Genomic DNA, 14410 nt, shown 5'->3' with positions numbered 1-14410 from the left:
ACTAGCACGTGGCTCATAGTACATAATTGGGACCCAATAAAGTTTACTGAGTGAATTAACGAGAAGATGGGTGGATGGTTGAATTGTAAATTATCGCTGACTTCTATAAAGGCAATCAATCAATACCCAGTGACCTCTAAGGCAATTGCTGCGACTCAGGGCCCTACCTGAAAGCTTAAAATCCCAAAGATCGCTTGGCCCGCTCTGGGTGTATCTCACCAGGATAAAGGAGGATGAGATTGAGGGGGTGAGACAAGTCAGAGCAAGACCATGTTCTTATTCCTCTTTCTCTACTCCAAGGCCCCCATCCCTCAGGCATCTACTGACAAAAAGAAGATAATACAACATGCAATTTTTGTCTTTAAACACATACTTGATGAACTCAAATACTGATATTTTCCAGATGTGTTTTCTCTTTACTTTGAACAGTGATTCCTGTTTCTTGTTGATAAGATTCTGGTGACCCAACATGGTAAGAGGCAGAAAGATAAGTTCTTCCTTCACACACATCCCTTTGAAGTCTGGAGAAACTCACTCCACTTTAAAAAAAAAAAAAAGGAAGAAACAAAAAAGAATATTCAGTGAAGGAAGAGGTTTTTCTGAAGGAGAAGTTGGAAGGAAATAAAACAGAAACTCCGTTATTTATCAGAGTTTGCAAAGGCATATCCATAGCTTTTTCTTCAAGACTGTTCTTTGTGTGTGTGTGTGTGTGTGTCTTAGTCACTTGGTCATGTCTGACTCTTTGCCACCCTATGGACTGTGTGTGGCCCAGAAGGCACCTCTGTGTATAGAATTTTCCAGGCAAGAATACTGGAGTGGGTTGCCATTCCCTTCTCTAGGGGATCTTCCCAACCTAGGGATCGAACCTGGATCTCCTACATTGCAGGTGGACTCTTTACCGTCTGAGCCACCAGGGATGCCCCAACTGTTCTTTAGTTCTCTTTTTATGTCACTTATGCAGATACAAGTTAGGATATAACTTAAGTTCCTTCCAGAGAATTTGCTGAACAAGTCAGAGAATTGCTGAGTCACCCAGACAGGTTCAGCACGCTAGTGGTGACTGGGCGGCCTGTCAGCCACCTTACAAAAAGCCCATTCTTGGACGGTTACAGCTTGATGCACCCTCTGTCCTGGACTATTCATCATCCAGGCAGAAGCCACCTTCTAAGTTATGGGCTGTGTTTTCTCTGGAACATTCCCTGAACAGGAAAATCTTATTTTGTGGTCCTGCCCAGCAGGATGCTACCTTAAGGGATTTCAGCTAAAGAAGACAGACAGACATCTGAATCTTCCTCAGTAAGAACCTCCTCTAATACAACATTCCTAGTCACAGATGTCTGCCTTGCTGCTCAGTTCTGCAGGGTAGCATTACAGCTGGGTAAGCAAGCTTTCAAATGAGCATCAGGCCACACTGTGTAGGTGTTGTTAGAATCAAGGATCACACCTTCCCATCAGACAGTATTTTTGTAATGAAACCTGAAATAGTGTTCAAGATAGAAATGTCTTTATTACATCCCAGGGGAGTGTACCTGGTATTACTGGGAAGTTCCAGATACCAATGAAGGGTTGTGTTTCCTACAGTCAAACTGGTAGACATTATTGTGAGCACCAGGCAGGACTCTATTCTTCTTTCCTGTCCCAGAGGCCCGGTCATGAGCTATATATCTCTGGACCTTCCATGTCCATGTTTGCCCCAAACATGACAAGTACTTGGTAGACCTCTAAGAATGATGAATATAAAAGAAAGATAAAGAAGACATAGTCCTGGGACTTCTCTGGTCATCCAGTGGTTAAGAATCTGCCTTCCAACACAAGGGGCTCAGGTTCAATCCCTGGACAGGGAGCTAAGATCACATGTGCTGTGGAGCAAATGAGCCCACACAACTCAACTAGGGAGAAGCCTGTGTGCTATAACAAAGAGCCCACGTGCCACAGCAAGACCCAACCCAGCCATAAAAAAGAAATATTAAAAATAAAAAGACCAGCAGACCATGAGTTGGTCCTCTTAACAAGAAAAAAGACACAACTCTTATCCTCAAGGGATTTTTCTTGGAAGAAACCATGTTTAGGAAAAAGAAATACTCAATGACAGGCAAAGTGGAATTACAGAGTAAACATGGATGTTGGAGTTAGATCTCCTGGCCTGGAATCCCACTTAGTCCCTTATAAGCTGTGTGACTCTAAGGAAGTTACTGGACATCTCTGGGCCTTGATTTTTTTCATGTGTGAAATAGCAGTCATAAGGATTAACCGAAATGATGATGTAATACATCTTGGAAAGAGTGAGGCAATCTGTAGAGGCTGATTTTATTGCCATTCAGATACAGGGTCTCTTGGTGTGGAATCGGATCATCAGGGAAGGCTTAGCACAATGGGCCAGTGAGATTCAGAGTAGACCTTAAAGAATGGGTAGAATCAAGACAAGGGAGGAAAAGGCTAGTGGCCCAGATCAAGGGCTTTTATAGGACTTCCCTAGTGGTTAAGAATCTGCCTGCCAGTGCAGGGGACACAGGCTCAATCCCTGGTCCGGGAAGATCCCACATGCAGTGGAGCACCTATGCCATGTGCCACAACCACCGAGCCTGTGACTAGAGCCCATGCTCCACACAAGAAAAGCCACCACAGCGAGAAGCCCACCTGCCGCAACTGGAGAAAGCCCACGCGCAGCAACCAAGACCCAGTGCAGCCAAAAGTAAAGAAATTTTTAAAAATTTAAAAAGCACTGGAGGGGACATATGTATATCTGTCTGATTCATGTTGATGTATGGTAGAAACCAACACAATATTATAAAGCAATTATCCTTCAATTTAAAATAATTTTTTAAAAAACCAAGTACTTTTATAGAAAAGGTGTTATTGTTGGATTATCCTAGAGAATTGAGCTTTGGGGGTACTTGAAGAGGGGCAATGTTTCATATATATGACACCTAAAGTAATACTTTGAAGATAAAAGTCTGTCAAGAAACACTTTCCAATAAAGGGGACCATGTTAAAAAACAGACTGCTTAGACCCTTCTGTGTTCCCTGTTTTCCTCATATGAGGACAATCTACACACCGAGCTCTCCCTCCGAAGACGGGGAGTTTCTAGAGTCAGAGAGGATGTCTGCCACTATTTTCCTGACTGAGAATTTGTGCTAATGAGTTAAGAGTAAAAACTGGTGAAAATGCTGTGTATTTTTACAGCAAGTGTTACTTCTGGTCTCCATCAGTCTAGCATTTTTAAGCAGTCGCAAGCTGCCAGCTTTGCAACCCTGAAGTTTGCAGCTTTATATCCAACTCCTATTTTTAAACACAGATACACCGCCCTGGTGCCTACAGCCAGTTCATTAGCCCTTGTGGGCGGGGCAAAGAGTTTTCTAGCACCAAAGAGAAACAGATTTTTTAAGTGCTTATATTTATTCCTTTTACTCTATACAAACCTGAATGATCTGTCTATGACAGTTCTGGGTTTTTAAAAAGTAAAATGGAAGACAAATTAGACAGGGTTGAAAATGACTGCCTGTCAACATATTCAGAGGTTTCTCTGGCTTCCAGGAAAAAGGGGCAGGACTTAAGGTCCCTGTGTGTGGTTTGAGGACAGACTGAGGCTTGTGTTTTGATTTGAGAATCAAAACTGAACCTAAACTTGTAAACATTCCATGTTTTATTTTTCTAAAGGGCAGCTTTGCTAAAATGCAGATGAAACATTTTGTTCTTTGGAGTTTCTAGGAATAAGCATGCCTGTCAGACAACCCTCAGATTATTTTAACTGTATCTCTGGGTCTATATAATAATTTTTTGAAAAAAAAAAAAAAAGATAATTATTCAACTAAATGCCATGCTCATTGCCAATGCCAAGGCCTCCCTGGGTTGGTTTGTATGTTTGTTTGCATAACCTCTAGCTCAGTTGATTCTTTTTCCACAGGCCTCGGCAACCAGCAGGCAGATCATTTATTTAAATAAACAACGTAATGAATAAATCTGTGATGAATACCTACTATGCGCCACACACTGAGCTAAGAGCTGAGGATAAAACCAGCACCAATTTTCCTGCCCTAAGGGGTATTGGGGACTTCCCAGGTGGCGCTAGTGGTAAAGATCCCGCCTGCCAATGCAGGAGACGTAAGAGACTCAGGTTCAATGCCTGGGTTGAGAAGATCCCCAGGAGGAGGGCATGACAACCCATTCCAGTATTCTTGCCTGGAGAATCCCATGCACAGAGGAGCCTGGTGGACTACAGTCCATAGATTGCAGAGAGTCAGACACAACTGAAGTGACATAGCACACACGCGCGCAAGGGGTCTTGGAGTAGTGAAACCATGACAACACTATGATGGGAGTCCTGTGATCATGAGAGAGACCCCCAGCAAGATAAACTTCAGCGTAGGTTTCCCACAGGATGTGACCAGCTGAGTCTTGAAGAGCAGGGAGGGCTTAGCTTGGGGAAGAAGCCTGGGAAGAACATTCTAGGTGGGGAGAAGCATGCATGGAAAGGCTTGGGGGAGAAAGTGTTTGATGCAAGCCACACATTTCATTATGCCTGAACTGGAGAACCCTGGGGAGGAGCACAACCAGTTTCTCCAGGGAAGGTGCCGGGAGCCCTGGGGCTGGTTCACTTTAGGTCACACAGATGCTTGGGAACATACATCTGCTCCTTGACGAGAGCTCCAAGAATCTTCTCACGTGGTCCTGCATGGCTGGAAGGCTTGCTGAATAAAATAGACTGGATCCATTAGCCTACAAGTAATATATAAACCATAACCATGCTTTAAAAAATGAGTCATCACTTTTTCAAAAGCTGTCAATACCAAGAGGGACAGTCAGCCTTGATCTCAAGCTGCTGGAGGTGAGATTTCATGGGAGTCACTTCTGGAGAGAGACACTCTTATTTGACATCCTATTCTTTTTTTATTTTTTATTTTTTCACTTTGTATACTTTATTTGTTTCTACATTTTTATTGGAGATATTTGACTGACAATATTATATTAGTTTTGGTGTCAAACAGTTGATTCAATATTTTTACAGATTATATTCCATTTAAAGTTATTACAAAACAATGGTTATATTTCCCTGTGCTATATAGTATATCATTGTTTTTTATTTTATTCATAATTGTATCCCTTAATCTCCTACCCATCTTGTCTCGCCCCTCTTCCAACTGGTAACCACTAGTTTGTTCTCTGTATCTGTGAGTCTGTTTCTGTTTTGTTATATATATTAGCTTGTTTTATTTTTTAGATTCCACATGTAAGTGACACTATACAGTATTCATCTTTCTTTGTCTGACTTATTTCACTAAACACAATACCCCCCAGGTCCATCCATGTTGTTGCAAATGGCAGAATTTCATTCTTTTTTATGACTGAGTAATATTTCATTGTGTATGTATGCACCACATCTTCTTGATCCATTCTCCCATTGATGGTCACTTAGTTGATTCCTTATCTTGGCTATTGCAAATATTGCTGCTATGAACATTGAAGTGCATATATCTTTTCAAATTAGTGTTTTCGTTTTCTTCAGATACATACCCAGATGTGGAACTGCTGGATCATGTGCTAGCTCTGTTTTTAGTTTTTTAAGGAACCTCCTGACGGTTCTCCATAGTGGCTGTACTAATTTACACTTTCACCAATAGTGTACTAGGGTTCCCTTTCCTCCACATCCTCACTAATATTTGTTATCTGTAGACTTTCTGACCAGTGTGAGACATTGTGGTTCTGACATTGTGGTTTTGACTTGTGTTTCTCTGGTGATGAGTAATGTGGAACATTTTTTCACTTACCTATGGGCCATCGTATATCTTCTTTGGGAAAATGTCTATTCAGGTCTTCTGCCCATTTTTTAAATTGGCTTGTTTTTTGATATTGAGTTGTATAAGCTGTTTATATATTTTGGATATGAACCCCTATGAACCATATCATTTGCAAATATCTTCTCTCATTCAGTAGGTTATCTTTTCATTTTGTCAGTGGTTTCCTTTGCTGTGCTAAAGTTTTTGAGCTTAATTAGGTTCCATTTGTTTATTTTTGCCTTTGCTTCCTTTGCCTTAGGAGACAGTTCCTAGACATTTTAGAATGATAAATTTATAACCATAGAGAATTAATTCTTCTGAGAATGAATAAGAGCAGTGGCTTTCATTTAACACTGCATCACTAACTTTTCCAGTAATATACAGTCAGGAAAATGCTGGGGGAAAAGTCTTCCTGGGAAATTATTATTTTTTGGAAACCCACTAAGGCATCTTCTTGTGAACTGTTAAAGAGTCACATGTCACTAAGGAGAAGCAGATTGTCAGGCCTTAGTGGTGAACTCAGGACAGAAAGTGGCAAACACCCTTGACTTTGCATCTCTTTTACTAGGACTTTATGTATAAACTTGAGCTAGATGTTCTTTGCTGTGGAATCTCCTTGCAGATAAGTGAGTCATACCTGCCAAGAATGGCAGGGAGTCTGAGTGACACAATTTTGTAAATAAATTACAGTGTTATTCTTCCACCTATGGAAATTAAGGGCTTCCCTGGTGGCTCAGGGAAATGGAAATTAATATAAATGATAATACAGATTGAGGACTTTTATAATACAAAAAAATTTAATGAGTTCTAAACTATTTCTAGAGTCCCCAAGGCACTACATAATCATGAGAACAGCTAAGAACCTAGAGTTCTCAACCAACTAAACTGCCATTGGGATTTGCGACAAGTACGTTATTTATTTTCCTAAAAGAATGGCTTTTCCCCTAGATTTGATTTCATTTATACTTTTTGTTTTATTCTGTTTCCTTTATTCTGTTATGAAATGATCTCTTGTTGAAACTGAAAGATAAAATGTGAGCAGGTATGTGCATTAATCCATTGATTTCCAAATCTTAGTTGTAGAGAAAATGGACAATGTTACAGGTGGCATGGAGACATCTCGCCAAACCTATGATGACAAGCTCACAGCAGTGGAAAGTGACCTGAAAAAATTAGGTAATGTGCAATGAGCGTGAACTATGAAGTTGAATCCCTGTAACTCAGCGGTCCCTACCTTCTTGGTACCAGACACTGATTTCATGGAAAACAATTTTTCCACTGACCGGGCGTGGGTGGGAGGATGGTTTGGGGATGATTCAAGTGCATTATATTTACTGTGCACTTTATGTCTATTCTTATTACATCAGCTCCACCTCAGGTCTTCAGACATTACATCCCAGAGGTGGGAGACAGCTGCCCTAACTCAACTCAATGTAAATGACCACAGTTTTTGTTTTGTTTTTTAAGAATGACATGGCTCTAAACTCACATTCACCTGGAAAGACCTTAAACTTTCATGTTGTGTGTTAATCTTTCCTCATGATTTAATTCAGAAGCTTTAAAATTTTTAAATTAAGCACCAATTTTGAAGTTGAATCCCCTCCCCACCAAAATACTATTGTGTACCAAATAAAATCTGAAGATCAATCCTGATGGAAAAAAATCACAAATACCCTTTATCAAAAGCTCTTTTATAAAATGCTTGGTAAATTCTTATTTGAAATATTTTAAACTGCACAAAATAATTGTAGAAATTAATTTTAAGAAATAGAAGATTCCAGCCTATTTTATCCTGTGATTTTTTTTTCCCCCAAATTTTTAAAGAAGAATTTTGGTGATTTTGAGAAACAGAAGATTCTAGCCTATTTTATTATGTGATTTTCCCTCCAATTTTTAAAAGAATAATTTTGGTGAACTTAACAAATAGGTTATTGCCTTCTTGTCATCCTTTCTAGTGTTCTAGAAACAAGTAAATTCCTCCTTCTTCCATGAGAAAAGTGGTCACTCAAGTTAATCTGTGCTGGTATTCTGCACCCTTTCCAATTCCTGAGGACCCAGGTCTAACAGAGATGTCGATTACACTAATGCATGCAGTGAGCACATCACACAAGTTTTCTGTCCGAAATAGAGCACATTCCAGTTAGGAATAAAACTATCTTATTCTTGGGAATCTGTGACCTCACTCGAACACGTCTCCATCCCACCAACCTGAGTAACACATGTGTCTGATTCCAGGGGACCAAACGGGAAAGAAAGCGCTCAGCACCAACTCAGAACTCTCCACCTTCAGGTCGGACATCCTGGATCTCCGTCAGCAACTTCGTGAGATCACGGAAAAGACCAGCAAGAACAAAGATACGCTGGAGAAGTTACAGGCAAGCGGGGACGCGCTGGTGGACCGGCAGAGCCAACTGAAGGAAACTTTGGAGAATAACTCCTTCCTCATCACCACTGTCAACAAAACCCTGCAGGCGTATAACGGCTACGTCACGAATCTTCAGCAGGACACGAGCGTGCTGCAGGGCAACCTGCAGAGCCAAATGTACTCTCACAACGTGGTCATCATGAACCTCAACAACCTGAACCTAACACAGGTGCAGCAGAGGAACCTCATCACGAATCTGCAGCGCTCCGTGGATGACACGAGCCAGGCGATCCAGCGCATCAAGAACGACTTCCAGAACCTACAGCAGGTCTTCCTTCAAGCCAAGAAGGACACGGATTGGCTGAAGGAGAAGGTGCAGAGCCTGCAGACACTGGCTGCCAATAACTCCGCCTTGGCCAAAGCCAACAACGACACCCTGGAGGACATGAACAGCCAGCTCAGCTCCTTCACAGGACAGATGGACAATATCACCACAGCCTCCCAAGCCAACGAGCAGAACCTGAAGGACCTGCAGGACGTACACAGGGATGCGGAGAACAGAACGGCAGCCAAATTCAGCCAGCTCGAGGAGCGCTTCCAGCTCTTTGAGTCAGACATTGTGAACATCATCAGCAATATCAGCTACACAGCCCACTACCTGCGGACACTGACCAGCAACCTGAACGAAGTCAGGACCACGTGCACAGACACACTGACCAAACACACGGACGATCTGACCTCCCTGAACAACACGCTGGCCAACATCCGTTTGGATTCTGTTTCTCTCAGGATGCAGCAAGATTTGATGAGGTCAAGGTTGGACACGGAAGTGGCCAACTTGTCAGTGATTATGGAAGAAATGAAGCTGGTGGACTCCAAGCATGGTCAGCTCATCAAGAATTTTACCATCCTGCAAGGTAAGTGGAAATTCTGAACTTGTTATCTATGATTGTAGAACAAATGACCCTAAAACTCGACAATTTAAAACAATAAGCCTGTATTATTGTGTAGTTCCTGTGGGTCAGGGATTCGGGAGTAGCTTAGTGTAAGTTGGTGGTTTGGGCTCAGTATCTCTCATGAGGTTGTAGTTAAGATGATAGCTGGAGCTATAGTCTTCTTATTTATCTATTTTTGGTTGTGCTGGGGCAGGGAGGTCTTTGTTGCTGCTCACAGGCTTTCTCTAGCTGCGGCAAGTAGGGGCTCCTCTCTAGTTGTGGTGCACGGGCTTCTCTTGTTGCAGAGCGTGGGCTCCAGGTGCTTGGGGGCTTCAGTGGTTATGGCACCTGGGCCTAGTTGCCCCAAGGTATGTGGAATCTTCCTGGAACAGGGATGGAACCCATGTCCCCAGAATTAACCACTGGACCACCAGGGAAGCCCTGGGACTGTAGTCTTCTGAAGCTTTAATTGGGGCTGAGGAGCTGCTTCCAAGATGGCTCATTCATATGGCTCTTGGACTTGTTGGTTATTGGCAGGTGGCCTTGGTTCCTCATCATGTGAAATTGCTTGAGTGTCCTCACAGCAGGGCAGCTGGCTGCCTCCAGAGCAAATGATCCAAGAGAAACAGAAAGAAGGAAGCCAAGAAGTCTTTTAGCCTCAAAGGCCACATACCATCATTCCACCATATCCTCTCCTTTAGAAACAAGTCACTAAGTCCATCTCACACTCAAAGGGGAGGGGAATTAAGTTCTATTTCTCAAAGGGAAATAGAAGGGAAGCATAACTAAGAATTTGTGGACAGTGCTTAAAGGTGTTCCATTAAATGTTTGTGAATGAAAGACTGGTTAATTTGGAATTTTTCAGTGCCTAGCTATTTCAATGCCATTACAAATTGGGCTCCTTTGGAAGAAAGATTCAATCTTTTAGATCATGGAGTGACCATTAAGAGATTGCTACTTCCCAGTGCCAAGAACAATGGATGATTGGCCATCATAGTAACTGTAAGGCCACAGGGGAGGGAAATGACGTGACTTATATATAAAATCTGAGTTTTACTCCAAACCAGGTCATCTGTATAAACTGAAAGTCCTTGGACCAGATTAGATCATTTTTGAGCTTTCAGGAAAGCAATCATCATCAGAATGACTTCACTAAGAAGAAAACCAATGAACTTCATTTTATTTCCTGACAGTAACAGAGATAGTATATTGTTTAAACTAGGAGAATGAAAAATAGCATATCTGGACTTCAGTGAGGCTCCTGGCAGTGATACCCTTCAGAACAGGTGGAGCAATCAGTGCTGGATGAATGACCAATTAGATGGGTTTATTGGTCGTATTCGTTTTCTGTGCTGCATAGCAGATTACTAAAAACTCAGCACTTACAGCACCCATTTCTTATCTCACAGTTTCTGTGGTCAGGAATCTGGGCACAGCATAGGTGTATCCTTTGTTTAGGGTCTTGCCCAGGTATAGGCTCAGTGAGGGGCTGCGGTTTCATCAGAGTCTTGACTAGGGAAAGCCTCATTTCCACACTCCTTCAGGTTCTTGGCAGAATTCATCTGTTGGCAATCCAGATGGTAAGATAGGCTGTCAGGTCCTAAAGGTCACCCCAGGCCCTTGCCATGTGGCTATCTCAAACCATTGCAGCTTCTTTACACCCAGCAAGGGAGTCTCTCTCACTCCAGCCTGCAAAGATAGAGTCTTACATAATGTAACCTAGTCAAGGGAGTGACATCCCATCACCTTTGCCATATACAGTTGGTCAGAAGCAAGTTACAGGTTCCATGCTTAAGGGGAAAGGATTATACAAGGGCATGAGTCACGGGGAGTCACCCTTGGGTGTGATTGCCATGCTAGTCGAGTGAATATAAAGAGTGATAGGTAAATGAGCCCCTCTGAGTCTGGAAGCAGAGCTGAGTGGCAGATGGCAGGGCCCGCTCAACAGCTTTGCTGGGACTAGCATGAGGACGTGGATGAAGGCCAATACTTGTGTGATGTTGAACTGTGTATACTAACTAACAGGTCAGAGAATCTTGATCCAAAATGATCTGCAGAGGCTGGAACAGTAAAGAGATGCCAGCAAAATGAAATAGATGGGGGAGACATGAAAATCCCCATTTGTAGATAGAGAAGACCAAACACAAATGTTGATGGGCGGGGGGTGGGGGTGGGCATGACTTAGAGGAAGTGTGCATGAAAAGCATGGGGCATTTTAGTAGACTGTAAAGCAACTCAATGTGTCTGCCAGGGAAGCTCATGTGATCTTTTGCTGTATTAATAAAAATATGATATCCAAAATGAGGGAGGTGATACTCCCTCCTTTTAGCATGGCAAAACCACTCCCTGAGGATAGTGTGTATGTTGGGGAGTCCGATCAACAGGGGGTGCTCACAGACCAGCATGCTCAGAAAAATAGGACCAGGGTGAGTGATGGGGTCTAGAAACCATGTGCCGTGAAGAAGGATTGAAGAACCTGGAACTTTAACCTATAGGAGAGACTGCTTAGTGGGGAATAAGGCAGCTGTTTATAACTATTCAAAAGGCTGTCATGTGGAAGAGATTTTAAATGACATCTGAGACGCTCCAGAGGGTGAAACAAAGACTAGTGGGTACTCATTAAAGGAAAATAAGTTTTAGTTTTTATACAGTGTTACTTATAAAAATTGCTGTTGCTTGAAAATATAATGGGTTCTGTGAACCGTATGTGTGCCCCAGCTATAGAGGGGCTGGACAATGCCTGTCAGAGCTACTGTAGGTGAGAGTCATACTCTGAATAAAGAGTGGGCTTTCACACAGCCAGACAGTTCTTCAGTGCTTGATTTATTTATTACCTATATTTATTATTTATTTCTTTTCCCCTATTCCTTCTTGACTGAAATTCAGAATGAGGGGAAATCTCAGCAGACTTGCAGTCTCATAAAATAAGTGCTTTCTAATTGTCTCTTAAAGTTGTAATACCCTCAACAATCCTAACATGGTATTCTGGATATTTTCTAGCTATAAATATCTTTGGAGATGTCATTTCCTTGGAGAAGGGGGACTACAGTCCATGGGGTTGTAAAGAGTTGGCCATGACTTAGCGACCAAACACCACCAATAAATGACAATAAATAGATTAACAATATCTAGATTGAGATATTTATTAACAATAAATAGATTCAGAGCCTGGCTTTAAATGAGTTAATGTTTCCGTTGTTCTGATTATTTTTATTAACTGAAATTAAGCATGAGAGTAATGAGGGCTTTTCATGAATTACCCCTGTGACACCCACTCTGTAAAGCAGATGCTCAAAAACTCATTGCCAGTTATACATAAGGAAACTAAGGCTTCGAGGGGTTTAAGGAACTTGCTTAAATTTACAGAAATGATAAGTAGCTAAACGGGATCTGAGCCCAGACTGTCTGGTGCAAAGCCTGTGATGCGAACCCCATAGATAATCACAGAAAATGCATGCCCTCCCTCCTGGCTGCCCCAGGGGAGCCTATGAGGCCAAGAAGACGGGATTTCACTCTAAGTGTGAGGGGGAGTTTTAAGGAAGGTGGTGACATGACCTGATTTATATTTTTGAAAGGTCATCCTGGATGCTGGGGGAAGAACAAATAACCAGGAAGTGATCCTGGAGGCAGTGGTCCAGTGAGGGGTGACGGACCCATTGTGGGTGACTTGGGATGGATGGTAGTATGCATGACCAAAGTGGGTCTTCTCAGTCAGGAGGAATTCTGGAGAGAGAATCAAGGGTAGCCCTGCCCATCCCCAGACAATAGCCTTGACTGGCCTTCTGTGGCCGTGCCTGCAGGGTGAGGAACACATGGGCTGGAGGGGCTGTGAATGTTCAGAGCCCACCCAGATCCCTTCTTGATCACATTTGGTATGCAAGACCCTAGATTTCTCTCCCCAAAGTGTCCCAAGCCCAAAGGGTACATTGATGGAGTGGAGTGCTGTGGGCAGAAACTGGACACGGGATCAGGCCAGCTGTGAGGAGCTGGACAAGGCTCGTGGATGGATCATACATGAGCAGGGCGGAGGAATGGGCATCTCCTAAGTGTTTAGCTTGAGCAACAAGGTGGATTCTGGGAGAGATTGAAGGCAGGAGGAGAAGGGGGCAACAGAGGATGAGATGGTTGGATGGCATCACCGACTCAATGGACATGAGTTTGAGTAAACTCCGGGAGTTGGTGATGCACAGGGAGGCCTGGCATGCTGCAGTCCATGGGGTCACAAAGAGTTGGACACGACTGAGTGACTGAACAACAACACCACCAACGAGGTGGATGGTGATACTGACCAGGATATGCAGAAAAAAGGCCTGTTTAGACGTATTAAGTGGGAGATGTCTCTTAGGATGGGGTTTCTGACTCGCTCTGAAAGGCCTCAGAGCTCGGTTTCTAAATGGTATCTTCTTTTTCTCGTTTGCTTTCCCATTTACTTTTTTTTTTAATAATTAAATTCATTTTAATTGAAGGATAATTGCTCTACAATATTGTATTGGTTTCTGCCAAACATCAACATGAATCAGCCATAGGTATACCTACGTCCCCTCCCTCTTGAACCTCCCTCTCATCCGACCCCTCTAGGTTGTTACAGAGCCCCAGTGTGAGTTCCTGAGTCACACAGCAAATTCCCATTGGCTATCTATTTTACATATGCTAATGTGTTTGTTTCCATGTTACTCTCTCCTTACATCCCACTAACATTTATGCTTGGTCTGTTCATTAGCTGCGTTTTCTGTGAGTTGACCTGAGAAACTTCTCAAGCCAAGACACCCCCTTTCTATTCAATCTCTTTAACTTCCTCCAGGACAGGAATGTCCACCGGCAATTCCAAGAGAACCAAAGGCGGGAAAGGGATCCAGCTTCCGAATTCCAGTGGTTCCTCCCACACTTCATCTCTGGCACCTTTCCTGTTTCTCTGTACCAGATCTCACCACCAGGGATGAGGGAGAGATGGGATGGAGCAGGAAGGAGCAGGGTGGGATTAACATTGGCCTAGGCTGGGAGAAGGCAATGGCACCCCACTCTAGTACTCTTGCCTGGAAAATCCCATGAATAGAGGAGCCTGGTAGGCTGCAGTCCATGGGGTCACTAAGAGTCGGACATGACTGAGCGACTTCACTTTCACTTTTCACTTTCATGCATTGGAGAAGGAAATGGCAACCCACTCCAGTGTTCTTGCCTGGAGAATCCCAGGGACGGGGGAGCCTGGTGGGCTGCCGTCTATGGGGTCGCATAGAGTCGGACACGACTGAAGCAACTTAGCAGCAGCAGCAGCAGCAGGTTAGGTTTGCCTCTGTAAGATTCAGAATACCCTGATACTTTCCAGGAAATTCTTGGT

The 14410-nt window shown here is 43.0% G+C and overlaps 1 protein-coding gene across 5 annotated transcripts in view; it reads left to right on the top strand.

Annotated features, from left to right (window-relative positions):
- The window catches only part of COLEC12 (collectin subfamily member 12), a 183087-nt gene that overhangs the window by 146017 nt on the left and 22660 nt on the right, over window positions 1-14410 (top strand). For 4 of the 5 annotated variants that reach the window (XM_055559431.1, XM_055559432.1, XM_055559433.1 and 1 more), the window contains 3 exons: window positions 6853-6951; window positions 7143-7208; window positions 8011-9057. In XM_055559431.1, the coding sequence (XP_055415406.1) occupies window positions 6864-6951; window positions 7143-7208; window positions 8011-9057 (1201 nt within the window). In that variant the 5' untranslated portion in view covers window positions 6853-6863. The remainder of the gene's footprint in view (window positions 1-6852; window positions 6952-7142; window positions 7209-8010; window positions 9058-14410) is intronic. The other variant, XM_055559430.1, reaches the window with a different exon arrangement.

This window comes from Bubalus kerabau, chromosome 21 (assembly GCF_029407905.1).
Source record: "Bubalus kerabau isolate K-KA32 ecotype Philippines breed swamp buffalo chromosome 21, PCC_UOA_SB_1v2, whole genome shotgun sequence".
NCBI classification, from domain to species: domain Eukaryota; kingdom Metazoa; phylum Chordata; class Mammalia; order Artiodactyla; family Bovidae; genus Bubalus; species Bubalus kerabau.
Note: the sequence above shows the minus strand (reverse complement) of the source record. Positions and strands in the feature narration are given on the sequence as shown.